The sequence below is a fragment of the Salvelinus sp. IW2-2015 genome, unplaced genomic scaffold (assembly GCF_002910315.2).
Source record: "Salvelinus sp. IW2-2015 unplaced genomic scaffold, ASM291031v2 Un_scaffold1346, whole genome shotgun sequence".
Lineage (NCBI taxonomy): Eukaryota > Metazoa > Chordata > Actinopteri > Salmoniformes > Salmonidae > Salvelinus > Salvelinus sp. IW2-2015.
In genome coordinates, this window is record NW_019942851.1 from 202,825 (window position 1) to 229,142 (window position 26,318).

The following is a 26,318-nucleotide window of genomic DNA, read 5'->3' on the forward strand; positions in this document are numbered from 1 at the left end:
GTGGTGTTCATATGGTCATAGCATTAGCAAGTGGACACACACACACTAAAACAACACATTTCACTCTTTTGGCCATTAGTTGACTAAAGACAGGCAGAGCTGAGGGACCAAGCACATTTTCCCCACCACACATCCCAGCCAACCACAATGCCTGATTAGAAAAACAAAACAGCAACACCAGCATTACCACACTTTTCCAAATCCACCTAGATGGGAGAGGAAAGGCTCTCGAAAGCTAAGCTTAACACGGAGCCGTGAACTCACAAACCACAGTGTGAGGGGAGGGAGAGAGGGAAAGAATCAAAAACAAAGACAGACAAAACTTCAAGCTGGGTTTCAAAGCCTTTATTAGGTTCCAGAGAAAATGCTAGTTCATACATAAACTAAATGTCACTTCAAGGTGGAATTTCTGATTGATATTAGTACAAACCAGTGAGGAAAATAAAGAGCAATAAACAATGAGGTGATTTAAGAGGCTAAACATGGTAGGATTCTTCTGGAGGATCAAAACTACCCCTCCCATAATTCAACACCCAGCTAGTGTTCTCAACCAAAGGGCAGATTCCATGACACATCACAATACCAACATGGCGGTGAGGAAAACAAATTATATAACATTTAAAAAAAGGTTGAACACTTTCACTAGTCTCTCATACACACATCTGTAGACGCGCTTCCGCAAACTACTGTCTATCCCAAAACCAGTTAAATGCAATACGAATCAACGTCCTCGGTTGACCAGCGTATACAGATGCATGTATGCATTACAGATGTCAGACTAGCAAAATAAAATGTGTGAAAAGAATATAAACAGCTTTCATACACCAGCCTGTTTTAGTCTTTCCAGGTGAGTGTACTTACAGACTGACTACATGTTCACAATGACAACACAGGGCTGGAGAGTGAGGGTGGGGCCTAGAGCTGGGCGATACGGACACAAATCCATATTACGATAAATTACTGAATTATCACAATAACGATTAATAGAACGATAAGTTTAGAACATTAATGTGCACCCGTAAGTCTACTTCTGTATTTTACCATACCCTTAGAACTACTACTACAACTTTAAAATGTTGTAACTATCAAAAGTAATGTTGGCAATAGCCCTTATTAACAAACTTATTTAATTTCAAACTTCACATTTCTCTAGTATAGGCTACTTATTGTGGTTATTGATATCAGTAAAATGTCCTCGATAAATGGTCAGTGTTGATAATTTTTGGTTTATCGTCCCAGCTCTATTAGAGTACATTGTGTGTCATACAGCAGGGCCATAACACATCGGTATCTGTGTGTGTGTGTGTGTGAGTGGGGTGAAGGGGCGAGACAGAATACAAACAGACGATCAGACTGAGGGTTTGTAGCTTGTTTGGGATATACACTCCTCAATATCTGAGGACTGAGAGGGATGGACAGATTAGCAGACCATGTTTACCRAACCCAAGCCTAACAGCCAGGACACGCAAGGGAGGGGTGGGTGGATAACATTCCCCGTTCCCTCCCCTCTTTTACCGGTACCCGGGACCAGGCTGGGCGTAACCCGAGCCGAAGGGGGGGCGGTTGCGGGCGTAGGGGTTTGACACCCCAGGAGGGGGGGTGACGTTGCTACTGGGGGTAGGGGTGTAGCCGGGACGGGGCTGGTAACCCTGGCTAGGGTGGGGCTGGGAGCCTGGGGGCAGGCTGTAGTTGGCAGGCTGGTTGGCCTGGGAGGTGTAGTTTTGGGGAGGGAAGACCCCTGGGGGGTACTGCTGTGCACCCTGAGGTGGAGGAGCCTGCTGTTGGCCTCCCTGGAAGCCGGGGGCTGGGGTCTGGCCAGGCGCGGGGGCCTGGGAGGTGGGGGCAGGGTAGTTCTGGAAAGGTTGCTGCTGTTGGGGCTGAGGGCCGCCAGGTTGCGGGGCCCCAGGCTGGGGGGTGTATCCTGCTGAGAGAGCGAGACCGAGTTGGGGAGAGAAGTAGAGTATAACTTTTCGTTGTGATCCATTTCTCATTCATAGCATCATTTCTGTGAAGCTCTGGGCCATTTTTATAAGATTAGCCTGTCCTTCTTGGACCTTTTCTAAAGGAAAGAGTGATGAGGAATGAGTGTGTCTTACCAGGGTACTGCATGCCATACTGCTGCTGTGGTGCTGGCTGCTGGGGTGGGTATCCACCTGGGGCCTGGTACTGGTACATCTGACCTGGAGAAGGAAGACAGACATCAGTTTGATTTCTGGAGAAAAGAAAAAGCACACGGCTAGAATCGGACAGGATGGGCTTAGTGCAAACAGCTCCAACCACTATAATTAAAAAAAGGATGGGTTCCTCAAGGCCCTGCACTCAGACAACGCTCTATGGCACATCACAGTCAGCTGTACAGATCTAAGCTAAACAAAACTTCGCTCCCTTGCTCGCTCTTACATACACACATTTATTTGGATAGACCAGTGTGTATTGGGTCAAAGCGAGTGTCGTCTGTCTAAACAGGTCTGTGTCAGTAGACAGCCACTTTCCTCCCAGCTTTTATTAGCCATGACCTCACGTCTAACTGTGTGTGTGTGTGTGTGTGTGTAGTCCGTGTCCCATTTAATAAAAAACTCTAGAATTGCATGTCCCCTTAATAATGTGGACTGAGGAGTGGGTTTAAGTGAGTCTAAAATAAAAGCAAACTACACTTGCAAAACACTGAAACCATTGGCCAACTAAAGTTTTCCAGTGAGTCTCACCATGTTCAGCAAACATGTAGAGTTGGCCACCAGTGTATTCCCTTTACAAGGCCTGTATCGCACTCCCAAAGCACCTGGCGTGTAAAGTAGGGCGACGACGTATTAAAAACACAAAGAGTAAAAGGATAATGAGAGAAGGCTGGTTTACGGTTCACTGGTTTTTCATGTGCCAGTTAAAGCGGAGCGTTGATTTTCCACTCTTGGAGAGGGCTCGTAACAGAGCCCTATGGAACTCCTTTGTGAGGGAATAGGGCCTGGAGATTGGTGCTAGGCTATCAGTAGGTTAATGAAGCAGTAATTTATGTGATAGTTCACTCAAGAAAGTGGCTGAAAGATACAACAAAAATTTGCACACATACAGACACACACTTGTTCATTACGATAAATAACCACTAATGTCCTATGAGAAAATGGTGAAGCTTGAAATGAAATAACTGTACTAATATGGGTGATTGTTGATGGGACAATTGATAGCTACAACTTTTAAAGTAGTAGTTAAATGGGTAATATKAATATTTTTTTCATTCAATATATTGTTATAATTCTGTCAATTTGTTTTTTTCTTCCTTCTTCCATATTGCCCAGCTCACAACCACCACACCGGGGTTTCCATTWAAAAAAAAAAGTGGCGCGTGACAACGTGTTCTGGAAGATTTCAATTTACTGTCCATTTGAGAAATGTACCAGGACCATATGCACTGGGTGAGTAACCCATTAGAGCGTCCACCCACGGTGTTCAGAATGACAGAAACCACATTTACATTATGGTAATGAATCTTAACAGAACACTCCTGTAATGAAGCAGACAAAACAATTTAAAGATTTGCCAAAATTCAATTTGCAGGAAAACACCATTCTAAAACACTGCACCTGATGCCAGCAGTATATGACAGATGAAAATCTGTTAGAACCTTAGAGGGGGAACCTAAAGATGCAACAACTAGGATGGGTTGATATGACTAGGATTGTGTCTTCGGCTCCTGGACAACGAAAGAAAGTTGATATCAATAGAACAGGAGAGAAATGGCATATGATGAGGAAGTCTTTCAAAAGGCGGCGCGTGTGGCAGAAAGTCTAGCTGATTAAGTTGCGGCTGTCAGTGAAAAGCATCGAAACTGTGTGTGAAGAAGTGTCTTGAGTATAACTTTTAAATGTTGAGACAAGGTGTGGCGATGATAGCCTATAGGCATCTCTCCCCAGGATGCACTCAGCTGTCTCCTGCCAAATCTTGTGCATTCATTGTGGGAATTGTTTGCCCTTTGTTTATTTTTTTAATCAATTTTACCTGTAGTAAATGTACCGTTAATCCCTGTCATCTGGTTACAATCATTTCTGTTAATGCATTGTATTACTACACTCGAACAAAAATAAAACATAACATGTAATATTTTTTAAGATTTTACTGAGTTACAGTTCACATAATGAAAGCAGTCAATTTAAATAAATTCATGAGGCCCTAATCTATGGATTTCTCATGACTGGGAATACAGATACGCATCTGTTGGTCACAGATACCTATATACAGTGGGGCAAAAAAGTRTTTAGTCAGCCACCAATTGTGCAAGTTCTCCCACTTAAAAAGATGAGGCCTGTAATTTTCATCATAGTTGAAGTGTACCTATGACAGACAAAATGAGAAGAAAAAAATCCATAAAATCACATTGTAGGATTTTTAATGAATTTATTTGCAAATTATGGTGGAAAATAAGTATTTGGTCAATAACAAAAGTTTCTCAATACTTTGTTATATACCCTTTGTTGGCAATGACAGAGGTCAAACGTTTTCTGTAAGTCTTCACACACTGTTGCTGGTATTTTGGCCCATTCCTCCATGCAGATCTCCTCTAGAGCAGTGATGTTTTGGGGCTGTTGCTGGGCAACRCGGACTTTCAACTCCCTCCAAAGATTTTCTATGTGGTTGAGATCTGGAGACTGGCTAGGCCACTCCATGACCTTGAAATGCTTCTTACGAAGCCACTCCGTTGCCCGGGCGGTGCGTTTGGGATCATTGTCATGCTGAAAGACCCAGCCACGTTTCATCTTCAATGGCCTTGCTGATGGAAGGAGGTTTTCATTCAAAATCTCACAATACATGGCCCCATTCATTCTTTCCTTTACACGGATCAGTCGTCCTGGTCCCTTTGCAGAAAAACAGCCCCAAAGCATGATGTTTYCACCCCCATGCTTCACAGTAGGTATGGTGTTCTTTGGATGCAACTCAGCATTCTTTGTCCTCCAAACACAACGAGTTGAGTTTTTACCAAAAAGTTATATTTTGGTTTCATCTGACATTCTCCCAATCTTCTTCTGGATCATCCAAATGCTCTCTAGCAAACTTCAGACGGGCCTGGACATGTACTGGCTTAAGCAGGGGGACACGTCTGGYACTGCAGGATTTGAGTCCCTGGCGGCGTAGTGTGTTACTGATRGTAGGCTTTGTTACTKTGGTCCCAGCTCTCTGCAGGTCATTCACTAGGTCCCCCHRTGTGGTTCTGGGATTTTTGCTCACYGTTCTTGTGATCATTTTGACCCCACGGGGKGAGATCTTGCGTGGAGMCCCAGATCGAGGGAGATTATCAGTGGTCTTGTATGTCTTCCATTTCCTAATAATTGCTCCCACAGTTGATTTCCTGTCTCTTATACACATCTAGATGTGTATAAGAGACAGGTTTATAGGTGACCAAATACTTATTTTCCACCATAATTTGCAAATAAATTCATTAAAAATCCTACAATGTGATTTTCTGGATTTTTTTTCTCATTTTGTCTGTCATAGTTGAAGTGTGTACCTATGATGAAAATTACAGGCCTCTCATCTTTTTAAGTGGGAGAACTTGCACAATTGGTGGCTGACAATACTTTTTTGCCCCACTGTATATATAAAAAAAAAAGTAGGGGGGGTTGATCAGAAAAACAGTCAGTATCTTGTGACCACCATTTGCCTCATGCAGCGCGACACATCTCCTGTGCATAATGCACACGAGGCTGTGCATTATGCTGAAACATAAGGTGATGGCGGCGGATGAATGGCACAACAAWAGGCCTCAGGATGCCGTTACGGTATCTCTGTACATTCAAATTGCCATCAATAAAATGCAATTGTGTTTGTTGWCCGTAGCTGATACCTGCCCACACCATAACCCCACCACCACAGGGGCCACTTCACAATGTTGACATCAGCAACCCGCTCACCATACACAACACCATATCTGCCATCTGCCCAGTACAGTTGAAACCGGCGTTCATTTGTGAAGAGCACACTTCTCCAGTGTCAGTGGCGAGCACTTGCCCTGTCGGTTACGACGCCGAACTGCAGTCAGGTCAAGACCCTGGTGAGGACAACGAGCACGCAGATAAGCTTCCCTGAGACGGTTTCTGACAATTTGTGCAGAAATTCTTCAGTTGTCCAAACCCACAGTTTTCAGCTGTCTGGGTGGCTGGTCTCAGACGATCCCGCAGGTGAAGAAGCCAGATGTGGAGAACCTGGGCTGGCATGGTTGCACGTGTAATGCGGTTGTGAGGCCGGTTGGACGTACTGTCAAATTCTCTAAACCGAAGTTGGAGGCGGCATTTGGTAGAGAAATTAACATTACATTATCTGGCAACAGCTCTGGTGAACATTCCTGAAGTCAGATTTTTTTWAWTTTTTTTATTTCACCTTTATTTAACCAGGTAGGTCAGTTGAGAACAATTCTCATTTACAACTGCGACCTGGCCAAGATCGAGCAAAGCAGTGCGACACAAACAAAGTTACACATGGGATAAACAAACATACAGTCAATAACACAATAGAAAAGTCTATACACAGTGTGCAAATATAGTAAGATTAGGGAGGTAAAGCAATAAATAGGCCATAGTGGCAAAATAATTACAATTTAGCAATTAAACACTGGAGTGATAGATGTGCAGAAGATGAAGTGGAGATACTGGGRTGCAAAATAAAAATTAAATAAAAACAGTATGGGATGAGGTAGTTGGGTGGGCTATTTACAGGTGCAATGATCAGTAAGCTGCTCTGACAGCTGATGCTTAAAGTTAGTGAGGAAGATATAAGTCTCCAGCTTCAGTGATTTTTGCAATTCGTTCCTGTCATTGGCAGCAGAGAACTGGAAGGAAAGGTGCTAAGGGGGGGGGGGGGGTGCTGCTATGGTGACCAGTGAGCTGAGAAGGCAGGGCTTTACCTAGCAAAGACTTATAGATGACCTGGAGCCAGTGTGTTTGGCGATGAATATGAAGCGAGGGCCATCCAACGAGAGCATACAGGTCGCAGTAGTGGGTAGTATATGGGGCTTTGGTGACAAAACGAATGGCACTGTGATAGACTGCATCCAATTCGCTAAGTAGAGTGTTGGAGGCTATTTTGTAAATGACGTCGTTGAAATAGTCGCTTGGAGACGCTTAGTGTGACTCTGGAAGGAGAGTTTACAGTCTAACCAGACACCTAGGTATTTGTAGTTKKYMRYATATTCTAAGTCAGAACCATCCAGAGTAGTGATGCTAGACGGGCAGGCAGCGATCGTTCGAAGAGCATGCATTTAGTTTTACTCCCTCACTAACTTTAAGCATCAGCTGTCAGACAATGCCAATTGCATGCTCCCTTGAGACATCTGTGTCATTGTGTTGTGACAAAACTGCACATTTTATTGTGGCCTTTGTCCCCAGCACAAGGAGCCCCTGTGTAATGATTAGAGATGCACGATCTCTCGGAATCAGACGATGTTAGCAAAAAATGCCAACATCGGCCCGATGTCTAGTTTAATGCCGATGTGCAAAACCGATGTCAAAGCTGACGTGCATACCTATTGACACCATGAAAAATGCAGCGCTACACACAAAAGCAGAAAAACACTAAGCGCACACTTCCAATAACTAAACAAGTTCAGCACTCATTTGAAATAATAAGAACATTTCAGCAAGACAACACAAAGGCAAAATCCATTAACGCCAAGATAATGGAAATCATTGCCCTAGACTATCAACCGTTTATTTCTCAATTTCCGCCTGAATGACGTGTCCAAAGTAAACTGCCTGATGCTCAGGCCCTGAAGCCAGGATATGCATATAATTGGTAGCATTAGAAAAAAAACACTTTGAAATTTGTATAAATGTTAAAATTACATAGGAGAATATAACATAATAGATATGGTAGGAGAAAATCCAAAGAAAAACCAACTGGAATTTGTTGAGAGACCATGCTCTTACAATGGAAAGTGTAAGGGCATACTGGAAATTAGCTCCCTGGATGCAATTCCTATGGCTTCCACAGAATGTCAGTAGTCCATGTTCAAGGTTTCTGGCTTGTAACTTCAAAAACAAAGAAGAAATATCAGTTTTAGTACAGGGACCCAGTCTTGGAAATTCGTGTTTGCGCCCGCCATGAAGAAAGGACGCACCTGCTAAAATCGGTTTCCTATTGAACATACTTCTTTCCGTAAGAAATATAGTTTAATTACATTTTAGGGTATCTGAGGAGTAAATAGAAACATATTTTGACTTGTTGAAACAAAGTTTAGGGGTAGATTTTCAGATTCCTTTCTCTGTTGAACAAGTGGATTACTCAACTCGATGGCGCCAACTAAACTGACTTTTTGGGATATAAAGCAGGATTYTATCTAACAAAACGACACTACATGTTATAGCTGGGACCCTTTGGATGACAAATCAGAGGAAGATTTTCAAAAAGTGAATATTTAATCTCTATTTGTGAATTTATGAAACCTGTGCCGGTTGAAAAATATTTTGATGTGGGGCGCCGTCCTCAAACAATCGCATGGCATGCTTTCACTGTAATAGCTACTGTAAATCAGACAGTGCGGTTAGATTAAAAGGAATTTAAGCTTTCAACCGATATAGGACACTTATATTTACCTAAATGTTTAGTATCCATAATATTTATGATTATTTATTTGAATTGTGCGTCCTCCAGTGTCACCGGAAGTTGTCCCGCTAGCGGGAGGCCTAGCCCTAAGATTAAAACGTACAAAAAGTACTCGAGGCTGTGAACAGTGACAGTGCGCACCAAGGAAGAGAGGCCGTGGACAGAGCTGAAACTTCACTACTTGACATGTATGATGAAATCCTGGCTGAGAATGAAACGAATGAAAAACAAAACAGCAAGTAAGTGAAAGAAATAGGTTTTGATGATGTTTTACTGGTAATGGGGACAAATGCCAACAAAATACTTTGTCAGTGTGCTGTGTGTAACCTTTATTTAAACTAGGCAAGTCAGTTAAGAACAAATTCTTATTTACAATGACGGCCTACCACGGACGACGCTGGGCCAATTGTGCGCCGCCTTATGGGACTCACACCCAGATGTGATACAGCCTGGATTCAAACCAGGGACTGTAGTGACCTCATGCTCTGAGATGCAGTGCCTTAGACCGCTGCGTTCGTGTGTGTGTAACTATTTAACTGTACTAGAATGCTTAAAAAAGGAGGAAAGGAAATTATCAGTATGGCCAAAAAAGTCATATCGGTACATCCCTAGTAATTATCAAAAAGCTGATTTAAACAGCATGATATGCCACACTTGTTTGGTGGATGGATTATCTTGGCAAAGTAGAAATGCTCACTAACAGGGTTGTAAAAAAATGTGTACCCAAAATTGAGAAAAGGTTTTTGTGGATATGAAAAACTTGGGGATCTATTATTTCAGCTCATGAAACCAATACTTTAAAATGTTGCGTTTATATTTTTGTTCAGGATACTTTAGGTGTTCATTTTTCCCAGGTCTGGACCAGATGAATGAACCATGTTTAATTCCTCCACCATTGCTTTTCCCTCAATTTTAACATGATGCAAATTGTGAAAAGCCTATATGAAGAAACCAGATATATTGCACTGAGACATCTATGGAAAATGTCAACAGTTAAAATCAGTTACTTCAACAATAAGTTACAACAGGACAGTCAGTCTAAGGTTCACGGGTTAATGAGCCTATAATGAAGGGGGACAACAGCTGCAACCCCACCGTCAACCCCTGTAATGTGAGCACAATGGTGCTCCAGTGAGAATGACAATGTGTGTGTGTGTGTGTGTGGGTTGGCTGTTTTGGTCTCCTGCCTGCTATCCATCATGTGTATTACATAATGTGATGGAGGGATGGATGGGGCTGCCGTCAGGCCTCATTGGCCAGAGGACTTCATCTCTGATCTCTGCTCAGTACATTTAAATCCCAAAGGAAAGAGAAATCACTGGCTCTATGGAGAGAGACCGGCTGCCTGCACATGTATTCCTTCAACTGAACAGAAAACAGCTGGAAAAATCATTCTCTGGAATGCCATTGCTTGACTGTAGTTTTAGACTTTTGGGGATGTTTTCAAAAAGGAAAAGAGTTTATTGGTAGTCTGATAAAGTATCACCGTCTTTACTGAGGTGGGTGAACAGGTGTGCTATAACTGTTGGTTGCCCTCTCACCCAGAGAACACTCCGCCCTCTAAGGTGGATCATCGTCTGATATGAAAGAGACACTATACATATTCTGTTTATGGATCTTGTTAGTGCCATGTTTTCTTGTATTCACAAACCAACCATGTGTTGTCAGAGAAAGAGGGGGAGCTATCTGGCCATCTACCCTCAAAGCACATGATCTGTGTCCACGTTGACTTTCTGAAGAAGTCTTCTCTGTGCATATTCCCAATSCACCACACCCTTAATCAACGTGTTCATTCCCAACATGTTGGTTGAAGTGCAATGCTCCTTTGAGACTATTCCTGGTCAACAATAAAATCGGTCTCCATTGTGTTGTGTTGACTTTGTTCATCTATAACCCAGGCACTCAGGGGAGACAGAGGGGCAGAGACGGTGTTGAATTTATGGGAACGTTTGGGGAGCAAATTATCATCAGGCACACCATTGGAGTGTTGGGATTGGTAAAACATGTCCATGCAGCCTGACGAGGCTGTCTGCCCACCAGCTGCAGCCCAGAGCCGCTCTCCTCCTTGGAAGTCTGGGAGAACCGGATGGAGGGACAAGCACAGCGAAGAAAATAGGAGGATGAACCCATGACGACGTCCAGAAGATGCCCTGCCATGACAGGGTTGGACTCAACATCTAAAAGGACAGCCAACCACATGGTAAGCGAGGTCACACTGAACCTAATAACTGCCAATGACCATTATATGACCATGCGGTCATTGATGGACAAACTAAAAGCGACCAGCACAAAGTGCAAGGGTCTGGAATTTATAGAGAATCACTGAGTTGTATAAGTAAGAACTAAGGAATAATTACTGTGTAACTTAAGACTCTTATGGGTGTCTTGGCTCTGCTAAACTCAACCCCAACCCCTTGGAGAAGCCTGAACACTGACCGAGCCAAAACCACTGGTCTRGGGAACACGGTCAAACCGTGACCATGTGGAACCTCAGTGTGTTCCAGGTGTGGTTTGGAGGTGCTGGTATGGTTCCTCTGAGTCACAGCTCAACGAGCCTACCGTGTGGATGTGTGTGTTCCAGCTGTGGTTTKGATCCCGTGGTGTGGTTGTCTGCGTGCTGCTTGTGGGTCTTTTTGGGTGAAAACGGATACGTCTCCAGAGATGGAGGCTACGGAGAGCCACAACATAAAAAAAAGAAAAAGTGCATTCCAATGACAAAACATCACATCCAAAATAACGAACTCGCTAAATAAGAAGACTGACTCGCAACATTTTCCTCTGTCCCCTCCCTTACTGTTTCTGTCCGTCTCATATATTGAGATGCCAAACCCTAGGACACATACACCTAGCCATCTGGTAAGAGAGTTAACTCGCCAGCAGGGCACACCTCTGTGTTGATTCCATAACACCACCATTATGGGGAAACCCAGTAGGTCCGAGAGGAAAAGCTCAGGGAAGGTCTGGTCGGGAAGGCAAGATAACACCAAAAACCATTTCCCCCTAAAAACACGACCCCAAAGTAGCTCGCAACTAGAGACTACAGAGATGACTGCTTGATTTTAAATTTTTATTTCCCCACCTCAGTCTGATCTGATCCCTTGTTCATGCATCTCTCCGTTAGAGGGGCCGAAGACTGCGGACATCCCATTTTCCAAGAACTACATGATGTTCATGGTGGAGTGCAGATAGCAGGAGGGGATTCTACATGAAGAGTTGTCTGGCTGACTAAGATGGATGCCAAGATCATGAATATACTGTTTATACAGTTGATTAAGTCACTTCCGTGAACAGTTTCTCTGTGTCTGTGATAACATGGAATTCCTCATTAAATCTAAAATGTGCTTACATACAGTCTTATGTTACAGAGACATCATCCACTAAATCACAGCATGCAGAGTGTAAAATAAATAAATAAGGTACCGGATTCAGGACTGGGGAACTGGCCAATCCAAGTGCAACATCCAGCCATCACCAAGTCAGATAGAGTTCTGCTGCATTAAATCCCCTACCAAGATGGCAGTTCCACTTCATTCCAACAGCTTGACAAACAATGAATACAAGTAGAGCAATCTATTCCTCCTGTTTGTGGTTGTAGACAAGCCCGAGCAGTGAACATCTGGGTTAAACCATTGTGAAACTGACTCGCCCATAAAGTTATAAATGTCTGTAGTGATGAGGTGAAAACAGAGCAAAAAACAACAACTGTGGTAGTGACTGGGAGTAGTGACAACTCTACTGGGACAGAACGGCCCAATGCTGCAACGCAAAAGAAGTGTTCCACAACACACTGACTGGGTCAAGGCTGCCCTTAGGCACTGCACAGGTCTAGGATCAGTTTAAAGCACAAACTGAAATGGGGTAACTCTTGGGACAAATTAATTATCCTGTTTTGACAGTACAAAGCAACAGAGTCAACGCACGCACACACACTTTTTAGGGGTCTCAGTGGACCCCAGGTATTTGGAGGTGCTAAACCACCCACACTGATAATCTCTCAAACAGCTATTACAACCCCCCCCTCCCACACACACTTAAGTTGTCATGGTTTTGTGATGCGTTTCCAGGGACATAAACAGCCATTAAACCCACTTTATTTACAGACACCACAAGTGTTGTACTCTCCTACTGCACAATTCCTCAGATCACACCGTTTCCTACATATATTCACTCATGCAGAGCTATGGTGTGTTGGCATGCGAGTTTCATGGTAATTTAGAATGTTCCTAACCGTCCATGGCTGCTGGGGGTCCCTGCTGTACCCCTGCATAGGGGGCCTGTGGCTGGGGGGGCACCCCGGGTTGGGGGGCGGCAGACGAGGATGAGGCAATGCTGTCTGGAGTACCTGACCGCTCGTCAGCCAAGACACCTGGAGGGGCTAGATAAGAGATAGCGAAAGGGTATGTGAAAAATAAAACAGGGTGGAGAGTGAGGGTAAGGTGTGTGACAACAATGTAGTCAGAAGACTGCATAGAAAGTACAAACAAAGCGAAAAAAAAAGAAATTGCATGGCAACGATGGAATTACCTGGGACCTGGTCCTCACTCAGGCCGAAGGCGGAGATGACGTTCTTGCTGACCTCGCCCTGGTTCTTCAAGGGGTCGAAGGCCGACATGCTGGCCGCGCTGACTGGGACCGGGGCCTGCTTCATTGCTGCTTCTGCTGCCACCGCCCTCCCCTCATGTCTATCCACCAAGTCTGGAGAGAGGGAGTGGAGGGTAGTGGAGAGAGCGACACGTGTCAACACACAATCACAAGAAGACAGACAAAGATGCTAGAGAAGCACACACACACACGTCAGTTTGAGGCAGAGAGAGTTGTTCATAAATAGTTCAATTATCGTTAATCATTGAACAGTCAAACCACTGTGTAAGTAGGGCTTACGAGGGCTTTCATGGGTGTATTCTCCTAACCCTGGGATGTTACCACACCAAAGGAAACACCTTGTTAAAAAAAAAAAAAAWAATTACACACTTCTCTCCTCTACGCCTCGGATAAACAAATCCACCTGTTGCCGGCCGCCACACGCCAGCAAGCTAACAACGCTGATGCAACGCATCCTGGGAAACTGCCCCTGGCATAAAGACTCATACTGACAGTCGTGGCTGCTTCGCGTGATGTATTGTGGTCTCTACCTACCTAATGTTGCTGCCATGTTGTGTTGCTGCCATGCTGCGCGGCCATGTTGTGTTGCTGCCATGCTGCGCGGCCATGTTGTGTTGCTACCAGCCACGCAATGCGACTGGCGCGGCGACCCCAATGGGTTGTGTTTGCCCTTTGCTAATTAGCCGGATAAAATGTCTGCGGCGGTTGTGCGGGAGTGAGGCCCGAATTAATTTAGTTCCTGCGTGGAAGTGTTCGTCTGTGCCTTTCGATATGTTGTGCTCTGAGCGCTGTTGGCCGTGATGGTGAGGCACCAGTATTAGTGATTGCTTCAAAATGATAGCCAGGTAGACCTCGAATCCAGCCGCGGATACAAGATTTTCGTCCGCTGTAGAGGAGGGATATATGGCCATGTTGGTGTAGCTGGAGAGGAGCCAGTGTTTTATAGTCTGGCGACAGGGTCCACGAAATGTTGTTGATTGTCGTAGGCCCTATGAGCTAGCGCGACGCAGATCTAAGTACCATGTTGTGAATTGCTTGCCCCTGCATTGCTGTCGTCGGTAAAAAAAAACAAAACAAAAAAAAAATAGAAAAAAAAGAAACCAAACCCAACTTGTGATGTGATTTGCTAGACCAAGATGTCTTTGAGCGAACGGATTTAAATCAATACGATTAGTGTTGAAACAATCATTAAAAAAAAAATACGCCAATAGACTTAGTCGCTTAGCCAGAGAAACTTCCATGTTGACCTCGTTTTGAGGAATTAAAAAGTCTCCAATGCTAACTTCCCGAATTTGCTGGGAAAAAACAACACCCGACCTCCCCTCTTCTCTATTATCATTGTGTTGCTTTACGCCACTGCTGCGCGGTCAGTTGTGGTTGCTGCCTTCCATCTGCGCTGCTAGGAAGGCACTAGATTTTAAGTGGATTTTAACCATCATTGGTTGACTGATCAGGATTTTTTGACGCTGAATCCCCAAGCCATGTATCTTAAGGGCGCTGGGCGTTTGTAGGAATCCCAACACTCCTTCCCTCAACCTAAACCTCCCTTGGATTCACCTTCTGTCGATTCGGGTTACGTTGGACCATGTCTCAAGCTCCGCGGTATGTCTCACTGGGTATGTGAGTGCTGCCTGCAAGCATTGCTTATGGCGTTTTGTCTGCACGCTGAGGTCCATCTTTTAATATTTGTTTGTGTTTTGGCGTCCGCCACTGCTTCAGAATGCTGCGCGCTGGGTGATACTACTAACTCTTGCTTGTGTTGTCTTCGCCATGACTGCGCGGTCATGTGTTGCTGCATGCTGCTGAGCGCCGTCATGTGTTGCTGCCATGACTGCGCCTGCTGGGCAGACCACCGTCATGTTATGTTGTGGTCGCCTGTAGCCTATGCTGCCGTCGGAGGTCATCCTGTGTTTGTGTTGGCCTTGCCTATAGCTAAGGCGCGGAGGTTCTCGAAATGATGTTGTAGTGCACTGTCGACACAATGTCACTAGCAGGTAGATCCCACATTGTTGCTGTTTGACACCTTACGTGCCTAGCGGGTAGTGCCTGCGCGGTGAATCAATGTTCAGTCTTGCCTGCCATAGCTAGCGCAGGATCAATCTAAACTGTATGTTGCTGCCATGCGCGCGGGTCGCATTATGTTGCTGCCCATTGCTGCGCGGATCATGTTGATGTTGTCTGCCATCGATGTTTCGCGGTCATGTTTTGTGTTGCTTGCCATGCTGAGGATGATGCGCGTCAGATTGTTGTGTTGCTGTGCCTAAACGATGCTGCGGGGTCATGTTGGATTTGCTCGGATGTGCTCGTAGGCGTGGTCCATGCTTGGTGTTGCTGGCCATGCTGCGCTGGAGCATGTTGTGTTGCGCTCTTTTGCCCTGGGATGGCGCGTGGTCATGTTTTGTTGGTGCCTGCCTGTTGTAGCCTGCGCGGTGGTCATGTGTTGCTGGTTAGGAGGCCTTGTTAATATGCTGGCCCATATGTGAGTCAATGTGATTTGACTCGGCCATTATGTGACATCTACGGGCGCGATGTTGGTCATGGATGTTGCATGCCATGCTGTTGTTGGTCATGTGGTTTGCATGCACTGGCCAAATGGTCTAGTGTTATGTCATCTTAGGTCTCTATGTAGTGTTGTCTCTTGTCGTGATGTGTGTTTTGTCCTATATTTATATTTTATTTTTAATCCCAGCCCCTGTCCTCGCAGAAGGCCTTTTGGTTGGCCGTCATTGTAAATAAGAATTTGTTCTTAACTGACTTGCCTATTTAAAAAAAACATGGGGCAGGTGTGGAATGTGATTGGGCCACTGGATTAGAAGTGAAAGCCATCTCTTTCAGAGAGAAATGAATGAACTGATAAAAACAACCGGCCTGTAGCTGTTGGTATTTCATAAAGTTACAACAAATATGCTAGATGTGTGCATGTCTGTATTTCATTAAATTATGTAAAACACAATTCACACTAGCAAACAGATAGGGGTGTGTATGTGTGTACCTACCCCGGTCTGGTGCTGATGCAGCCAGGCCAGGTTCTGAGGGGGGCTCCAGGCTGTCCAGAAGACTGTTGACTTTGTTCCTGAGCTCAATGAGTTCCCTGCGCAGATACTTCACCTGACTGGACTCCAGAGGTCTCGGCTGACCATTCACTGTCGGGGGGAGAGAGTGTGAAGAGAAAGTGTGAGACGATATTTCGACGTCAATACATTTCAAATACTGAATGTGGAGTCTCGGTATGGAACTTCAAGATGTGGGAGAAGGAGGTGAGGGTGAAGGGGGGGGGGACTACTTCCACAAGCCATCTCTCTCCATCCACACTATAGCACTCCAGAGCCATGGAAGACAGTGATGGAGTAATCTCCCCCAGACAGCCCTCCTGATCGCTGTAACAGATGAGTCTTTAGGTCTGTACATTTCTTATGGTCCGGTGTGAGTTAAGTCAATTCCAGACTAGACCAAACTAGATGAAACCAGACCAGGGGTTGGGGTCCAGACCAGATCAAACGAGCTAGGAACCGAGCAGCAGACCTGTTCAGGGTAAGTAGGATTAACAGACCGTGATGTTCAGCTATGGAGCCAGAAACAACATGGCACCCGAACAAATCAACAACCATTATTACTAGTCCCCACCCCATCTCTCATGAACCCTGTCCTGTTAAAATCAAATGTAGGCTATGTCATTGTCTTTAGTAAACACATTACTTCTGTTACACACAAACATTTGCAGTCTGATAAGTCAGCATGCCTGCAGGTGTGTGTGTGATGGGGAATTCCCAGTGTCTTTGTGATCACAGACTCCGAAGCGTGGGAGAGATCCGCTTCTTGCCAGTGAGGAATCCTGCGGTTTGGACACACCAGCCCTCAGCAACATCCACACACACAATCTCACATAACTGTCCATGTATTCTGTAATTTATGTGTGTGTTTATGCCGTGCACCTGTCCTGTTAGTGGTGGGTCATAAGGGGGTAGACTGCAGACAGAGACACTAGGGCCGTTTCTTGGAAATAGAGCCCCAGACACCTGCAGTCTCAGAGAGGAGTAGTAGTCCCCTGGTTCCACCACCACATCACTGGGTCAGAGGTTAAAGTACATAGCACAGAAAATGTGGAGTCATGTCTCCATGAAATAACTATATAACAGCTGTTAGCACCATCTATCTGTAATATATACCCTGTGTTCTTAGGCAAACTCATAAATGAACTACTCTGATGTTGACATGAGGTCAGGTATGGTTAGGCCAGACAGATCCATCCAGGTCATGGTCAATGAGAGTGGGTTAAATGTCAATGTACTAGGAAGTACTAGGTTATTCAAGAGCTCTTTTCCAGAGAGGAGAGGAGCCAGGTAATACCGTTAACGGGCAGCATGCTGTAGTGATATACAGGATATGGCAAATATCATCTAGGAAAAATAAACAAAGGCTACTATGCATGACAAGAGTGATGAACAGTGCTGACAGTGGCTATAGTCTGGGCCTTGAAGATGCATGAGTACAGTTCTGCTGCTCACTGGGTCTGTTATGCTGTTAGCTCTGTGTGTGGGTGTGTTAGAGAGTGAATGAGACAGAACGTTTAACTGTGTGTGTGTTTGCTGTACATGTGCCTAGTGATGGATATAGGGCTGGGCGATATAAAATTCATTTGAATGTATGTTTTAGCGCAATGTTCCAAATGCCTGTATCACAAGAATCTAGGTTTTTATTTCACTTTTTTTTAATGAGCGTTCTGTCTCCTTCCGTGCTTTGTGCACCTTCCCAACCGCACACTGACACCAAGCCCCTCCCCCTGCCACTCACAACAAAGACAACTTCTTTCTCTGACAACAAGCAGTTTAAACTCACTATTTGCATTTGGAGGTATGGTCATTTGGAAACAAACGCTTAGACATTTTATTGTAATAAGCTAGGTTTCCATCCCACTGGCATGCAAATATTCTACATTTTATATTGATAAAATCAAAATGTAATTAATTTTAGAAGGCTGTAACCTATCAAAATGTGGAAAAAGTCAAGGGGTCTGAATACTTTCCGAATGCACTGTATATATAGTGAATCTGCCTTAAGTTTGAGAAGATAAAAAATATTTTTAGGCCATACCGCCCAGCCCTAGATGGATCCCTGCCTAGTGCTAAACACCACAGCATACATCTTAGCCTGAAAGACTAGAGGAACCATGTATCATCTCAATGAGTCCCAGTGCTGCTCTATAGAGGCCTTACAGGCTGCAGACAGGCTGCCATAGCACCACAATCCTCATCAGCACTGACTGGACGGGGATGGACTTAGCAGACAATTACAATAAGAGTGATAATTCAACAGAGGAGGGCGTCTGTCCCTCATATGAGCCTCATCTCTAGAAGGCCAGAGGTGCTAAATCACCACACAGGAACCTCACAGGGACAGTGTGGTGCAGAGGGCTGAATGGGGGTGAGATAGAGTTATAGGGGCACAGAGGAAAGAGAATATGGTCCAATATCATGGAAAGGAAAATGAGAGCCGCACACTCTAGGAGCTCAGATGCAATAATTTAATAACCAAACCACCAACGTKTCGACTCTGATGAAGACAGCTTGTCTGTTGAAACGCTGGTTATTAAATTATTGCATCTGAGCTCCTAGAGTGTGCGGCTCTCCTTTTCCTTTCCAAGTGTTCTACTCCGCTAGCCAACACCTCAGCTAAACAGGTGAGCGTTTCTTTCGCCTTCAGGGATATCATTGGACATGGTCAGTTGGTACCAGCAGGGGAACAATCAGCCGCACATAAGACTCTGGTTTGACACAGCAACGCCATATGACCCAAACCAGACGAAGGCGGTAGCTCTGTTCAGAAGTAGTGCATGATATGGGTGGCAGGTAGCCTAGAGGTTATAGAGTTGGGACAGTAACCGAAGGGTCACTAATTCAAATTCGTGAGGCAACAAGGTGAAACATTTTCGAAAATTCAGGTCAATGAGCCCTTGAGCAAGGCTATTAACACTAATTTCTCCAGGGTTGCCGTTGATAATGGCAGATCCTGGCCGTGGGCCCACTGAGGGTTTCTCAGGGAGTGGGATACACAAAATAAATTGTTCTAAGTCACACATGCCTATTAATACACACTTGTACATGTGAGAAATAGGGCACTTATAAGTACCCACCAAATGATTATTACTATTTATATGGGAAACAGGGTGTCATTTAGGATGACTCAACTCCTGGACCACGACCAGGACAGACAGACAAAAGCACTGTCCAACACTACAGGAGACCACCAAATCTCACATAGGAGAGTGGAAATCCTTTTAGAATTCCCTTAACGTTAGTGGAATTCTACAGACAGGATTCCAGAACCCTGTGTGTGTAACATTTAGCAGAGACCCAGGGGGTCAGGAGAAGATCCTGTATAGAGACACTTCCCTCCTGCTCCCAATCCTGGCACACGTCTGGAAATATGGGCTCCATGTGAGGTCACGACTGTGGCGCATGCTGACGCTCTGGGTCTCGGGATGGAGTAAAAAAAAAGTATTATTTTTTAAATAAATCCCCAAACATTTATTTTCTTCTCCTTCATTCTGTCTGTCTTTTCTGCCACTCCCTATCTATCTAATAATAGCAGGGACAGTTCAGGGACACTGTGCTGCAGTATAATTGGGAGCAGAACACATGAAATAACATGAGGTCTGACAGCATTGGAGATGAGCGGGAGCAGAGGTGTGTGTGTAAACGGTAACACACACCTGACATCTGCACTGTAAAACTAAGGCGGATCCATAACACCTGGCCAGTGTACAATTCTGTGTAATGGACCCACAGCTAGACCACACCTGAAGTCTCTCACACACGAGGGCATCATGATGATTAGGCCTAAAGCAGTAAAGCCAGCATAACTCTCCCTTTGACCTACAGTGTTCGTTGAAAAACAAAAGCTAATCGTCAATCCATCTATCATCCTCTGCAGAACACACTCTTAAAATGGGTTGACACCCAACAAGCTGGAGCTTGACTTCTGAGGGACATGTGAAAACAGACAATTTCACAAGTATAGCTTGGTGCCTCTACTACCCAAGCAGCAGCACATAGACACCGACCTTGGGACATACCAGCATGAGAGAATGAGTGTCTAAGTAGGAGTGTCGGGTTCAATGTCAAAATATGAGACTAGACTGCCTCCCAGTGGCATGTTAATGTACATGAACCATAAAACTATTGGAGAGGGGGCTATTGGAACAGAACAGTCAGCCTGAGTATTCAAGTAGATACAAAGGATAGAAGTTCTTTAAACTATGGTACCATAAAGACTAGAATAACAGAATGAACCTACTTTAATTTCTAATGGGACAAATCAGGTTTGTTTGCTTATTACAAGATGGGCGTGCTTGGCACAGCAGCACATAGGCCCATACTGAAAAAGGGAGGAATGGTTAAGTATGTGTATGATAACATCTTACCAAACAGAGTGAGTTTCAGTATCCTACTGCACTGGATGGCAAAGGAGAGATCCGAGCTGTCGAAAATAGTAATGAGGTCATCATCTGCAGGAAGAGAGCAGAGAACAGCATCAGAATCAGGTCACATTCCAATCCTTTTTCCCACCATTTCTTGAGATAACAGCTATTCTGAAATGGCTGAATAGGTGAAACCTGTGTAACCTCTACTATTATGGTTGATGATTACTGTAAAAAGGGGAGGATGCCCCCCATCCTCCCCTTTTTACAGTAATCATCAACCATAATAGTATGATTCTCAAGTGTTTGAAAGAGAACCTGTTTCCATTACCAGCAGGAAACAGCTAAATGTTGAGGGGTCAGATGACATCTAGCTAACACAATGGCGATAATACAACTTAATCCAGTGCTTGTCTAGAGCAGCACAGCTTACCTTCGTCCTTGTATTTGATGGTGACCTCATCGTTGCTCTGCAGCTTGCCCCTGAAGACGCGCTGCATCATCAGCACCAGCTCGTCATAGGTGATGTCCTCATTGTGGATGGGGATGCGTCTGATGTCATCGCCCAGCTGGGCCTTGATGATCAGTTTGCCGCTCAGGTCCAGCTGTCCATTCATGGTGCCGTCCGCCCTCTACTGCTCCCACTGCGGGGGGGGGGGGGGGGGGGGGGGGGGGGACGGGACGGACATGAGATTTAACACACCTAGAGCATGCGGAGAATCATGTAAGTTGGATCATGGGGTCTTATATCACCAATTGGCAACAGATTTTCATGCAAACATTCTAAAATCTGCATAAAACAATATGCACATTTTCCACCTGAGATGTTTCCATGAAATTAGAGATGAGTCTCTGCGTGATGACGTAGTGCACATAAAAATACCTTTTGTGGTTCAATTCCCATGTACCAAATAAAGTTAAATGGGTTTCCATTGCATTTTTAACTCTACTGATGGTTCTCACATTGACATTTGTATTATATAGCGAGTGTGCCCACTCCGGTGTTGGCACGTGCACTCCAGCTAACAGTATACAGATACTGTAGCTGCACGCTGTTGGCTATAGCACACGAATGGCCTACATGAGATTAAAATGGATAAAAGAGCAAGATTGACTAATAAAACAAACAGCAGCAAGGTATCGATGATTACATCACCAGAATAATACACTCAGTATTTATTGGAAAGGAGCATCAAACTCATCACCTTGCACTTTCACCACCCTGTGAAGTTCATCATAACTTATTTCATCTGTAGACTAATAAATTGCATGCTTTCCCGACGAGTCATAGGGGTAGCAGACAGGACGTCATCGAGTGACTCCAAGTTTACTTCGATATGATTATATCAATATTAGCGCATTAAAACTTCTTAGGGATAGACCCCTTTTTTTCAATGAATGACATACCCAAATCTAACTGTCCGTAGCTCAGGCCATGAAGCAAGGATATGCATATTCTTGGTACCATTTGAAAGGAAACACTTTGAAGTCTGTGGAAAAGTGAATTGAATGTAGGAGAATATAACACAATAGACCTGGTAGAAGAAAATAAAGAAAAAAATAATTTTTCTACCACCATCTTTGAAATGCAAGAGAAAGGTCCTTGTTATAGCCATCCCTCTGGTTGTAATTCCGATAGTGTCCACAAGATGGAAGCAGTATATGTGCAAGGTTTCAGATGGAAAACTTGAAAAATGAGTGAACAACAAGACATTTGCATTCATATTCCATTTTTCTGCAAGAATATGATCAAATCTGTATACTTGGACTTTTATTTAGCTTTCCAAGTATTAGTAGCCATATTATAAGTTCAACATTTACAAAACAACCAGTTTTCATAACTTAATATCCTTATAATTTTGGTCCAAAATGAAAAGGCATGCTGTCGTACAAGGTTAGTAGCTACATTTTACGACATATACATGGTTTCCGGGAACTCCCGTAAAGCCCAGCTCATTGGGTATCTAGCTAGCTTTGTTTGACCCTAATTGGTGCTTACTTGACAAAGATAGTGATGGCAAAGTCGTTCAAGTGATGGCCGCCCGCGTCATCGGCGTGCCATGAAGGCGTCGCTCTCTGACCAAAAATGGTGTCCTATAGGACATACTACACCCCTAATGAAATAGTGAAGTCTTGTTACCTTCTAGGATCTCTGAAGAATAGATACGGACGTAATTTGACTCGTTGAAACAACATTTAGGGTGAGATTTTCACAGATTCCTTTCTTTGAAAATTGAACGTGTGGAAATACAAAATCGATTGTGCATGCTATAAGGATCTTTTTAGGACATGAAAAATGAATTTATTTAACAAAACGACACTGAAAAATCTGAGCAAGATTTCAGAATGTAAGTACACATTTCACCCTCAGAGGTGAATTTATCAAACCTATCGCAAAGAAAAAAAAGTGTTTTGATGTTAGGAGCTCTCCTCAAACAATAGCATGGCATTTTTCCCACAGTAATAGCTACTGCAAATTGGGCAGTGCAGTTATATTAACAAGAATTTAACGTTTCAGCCGATATAAGACACTTATATGTAACGACATTTGTTGTTTCTCTAAAATCTGTGATCTTGACATAACGCGCGGCATGATTTACAACTGTCCCGTTGGCGGGACACCGATCCTTAAGAATTAAAGCTTTTCGACCGACATTTCTCTGATAATTCATTTTATCAACACAAAAAGATCCCAACTTGTCTAGTGTATTTTGATTTGTCGACATCAGGCCTGTCATTACATTTTTTTATCCAACATGTACTTTACTTGCATAAAAAGGTTGGAAGGAAACCTGATTAGTGACCATGTATTTTCAATGGCAGTTCTTACTTTCATAATTTCACCACAAGAGGCATTGTGCTGATTTCCAGTATATAGTAAGCCCCACCCTGCTATAAATGTGGGAACATTAAAAAAACATATGCTTCCTTTGGGGAATTTAAGCCATTTACTTGTGTTACAAAAGGTGATTAAAATAAAAAATAAAAAGTGTTATTGATTGAAAAGACAGTCTATCATTACCAATTTGAGGTAAAAAATGACCTCTGTTGGTGCCTTGAGGGTTAAGGAAAGAGAGGGAGGGCATAACAATAACAGGCGCCTATGATGCAAATAAGCCACTCTACACTAAAGGACTAGAGTCATATAGATGATTAGTAAGCCGACAAACAACCATTGAAAAACATAAGCATCATCACATTTTAAAAAATCCTTCAGATACAGACAAAGTGCTTGGACCATGGAAGAATGGTGTTATCATTAACATATCAACCTTGGATTCACTCATTTTTACCTTTGTATGGCAAACAGCACGTCACTGCCCTTTACGACATTGCTCAAGTGCTACTATATAGTTTACAGTTTCACTCTGCTTCCAAAGTCTAAGGTTCAAGTACAACAGGCTGAACTACGCTGAACTAGGCTGAGCTAGCCTGAGCTGTCAGTCTTGTTCAACAAGACTTTGGCCTATAGGCCTAGTACTGTAACTTTCATTGAAAGAGGGATCATAGATCATGGAACACTACTGTTTAATGTCGTTAGAATTAAATACGGGCTAGCTAGCTAGCTAATCAGCTGAACTGATTAGATTAGGATAAACAATCTATTACCTATCCAGTCCACACTAAAATGAGCCTATCAAGAAAATAGTTACAATAGTTTCAAATCACGTGAACTGCAACAACTTGTTGGTCTGGCCAGTAAACTAGAGCTAACAGTACAGTATCAAGCTAGCTAAATTAAATTACCAACAATAATGTGTCAAACAAGGTTAGCTAAGATTATCTACAATTAGACTTAGCTAGTTAATAGTTATGTTATGCTAACGAGGACACCTTAATACGGCTTGTAACGTAACATAAATCCTTCTGTTATAGTACTAGTTAATGAAAGGGCGAGGTTCAGGATTGCAGTTTGTAGTCTTGTCTGAGATTCAATATAGCTAGCTTGCTAACTTGGCAGTTCGTTGTGATGTCAATAAACTAGCTAACTCAAAATCAGTTGTACTGGCTATATTATAACCTAGATAGCTAACTAATTGTATCGTTAATAGGTGTCGAAAGGAAAGTAACTGGTATGCAAGCCAAGTTGTATCATAAACATAACCAGGCCATTTTCCTGTGTCACTGACAGGATGTAGAACCCTGCCAAATACAGACCCACTCAAAACTCCAATTCGTGGTTATAATGTTGACTTCCTGCAAAATATTTATCCAAACTGAACATTCTTACCGGCGTCAAAAATGCATGTTTATCGACTTCATTTAACACAAACACACAATTTCATTGTATTTCTATCATCATGTAGCAATACAATTTCATTGCACTTTTACCATCAAATAAATGAGGCTATAAAAACAACAAACCCGATGCTAGCATCAATCGTTAGTTAGCAATGTTAACGATAGCTTGCGTTTCGAATCTCATTCATGTTGTCAACATACATATTAGGAATATCGAAAAAGACAAGTATATGAATCCCACCTGTAAATGGACGTCTTGATCCCGCTGTGGTATCGGTGGTTCTGGCAAGACCGTGTCAGGCAAAATCTGTTACCCGGGCTGGCAAACACAGAAACCCAGCTTCACATCAGGAAGTCTGTCCGCTTTGTCGACGTCAACCTGTACGTGGCATACAGCGGAGGGCGCAGTCGCAGCGGCTCAACTATTTGACACGTTTGACAGTGACATTTGAGCGAAATCAGCAGATTTTTTTCTGCATAGGCGCAGTTTGAGAAATTTAGTTTTATATTATAAATGTGTGACTCTGTGTGACTGCTTTCCTCTGTACTGTGTTTTGCAGGTCGTTCTTTTAATTTCAAAGGTTGTAGTGACACACAGTACAGGTAAAACGTTTGGACACACCTACTTATTCAAGGAGTTTTCTTTATTTTACTATTTTCTACATTGTAGAATAATAGGGATGACATCAAAACTATGAAATAACACATATGGAATCATGTAGTAACCAAATCAAAACATATTTTAGATTCTTCAAAGTAGCCAACCTTTGCCTTGATGACAGCTTTGCACACTCTTGGCATTCTCTCAACCAGCTTCATGAGGAATGCTTTTCCAACGGTCTTGAAGCAGTTCCCACATATGCTGAGCACTTGTTGGATGCTTTTCCTTCACTTTATGGTCCAACTCATCCCAAACCACCTAATTTGGGTTGAGGTCGGATGATTGTGGAGGCCAGGTCATCTGATGCAGCACTCCATCRCTCTCCTTCTTGGTCAAATAGCCCTTACACAGCCGGCGGTGTGTTGGGTCATTGTCCTGTTGAAAAACAAATGATAGTCCCACTAAGCGCAAATCAGATGGGATGGTGTATCGCTGCAGAATGCTGTGGTAGCCATGCTGGTTAAGTGTGCTTTGAATTTTAAATAAATCACTGACAGTGTCACCAGAAAAGCACCTCCACAACATCACACCTCCTCTTCCATGCTTCATGGTGGGAATCACACATGTCGAGTTCATCCGTTCACCTACTCTGCGACTCACAAAGACACGGCGGTTGGAACCAACAATCTCAAATTTGGACTCATCAGACCAAAGGACATATTTACACCGGTCTAATGTCTATTGCTGGTGTTTCTTTACCAAGCAAGTATCTTCTTCTTATTGGTGTGCTTTAGTAGTGGTTCCTTTGCATTTCGACCATGAAGGCCTGATTCAAGCAGTCTCCTYTGAACAGTTGATATTGAGATGTGTCTG

General features: G+C 43.6%; 1 protein-coding gene across 3 annotated transcripts; it reads right to left on the reverse strand.

Annotated features, from left to right (window-relative positions):
• Positions 1-330: 330 nt before the first annotated feature.
• On the reverse strand, positions 331-25,245 carry LOC112070504 (protein TFG). Of its 3 annotated transcripts, none has more exons than XM_070439004.1 (8): positions 25,086-25,245; positions 21,036-21,246; positions 20,606-20,689; positions 16,182-16,328; positions 13,108-13,278; positions 12,812-12,958; positions 2,097-2,180; positions 331-1,921 (listed from the first exon to the last, which is right to left on the reverse strand). In XM_070439004.1, exons 2-8 carry the CDS (start codon positions 21,217-21,219, stop codon positions 1,512-1,514), a joined length of 1,227 nt encoding a protein of 408 aa, XP_070295105.1. In that variant the 5' UTR covers positions 21,220-21,246; positions 25,086-25,245; the 3' UTR covers positions 331-1,511. The 3 variants fall into 3 exon arrangements, with proteins under 3 accessions (XP_070295105.1, XP_023993683.1, XP_070295104.1); XM_024137915.2 differs by having other exon boundaries at positions 331-1,924; XM_070439003.1 differs by having other exon boundaries at positions 331-1,924; positions 21,036-21,249.
• Between the last annotated feature and the right edge of the window lie 1,073 nt (positions 25,246-26,318).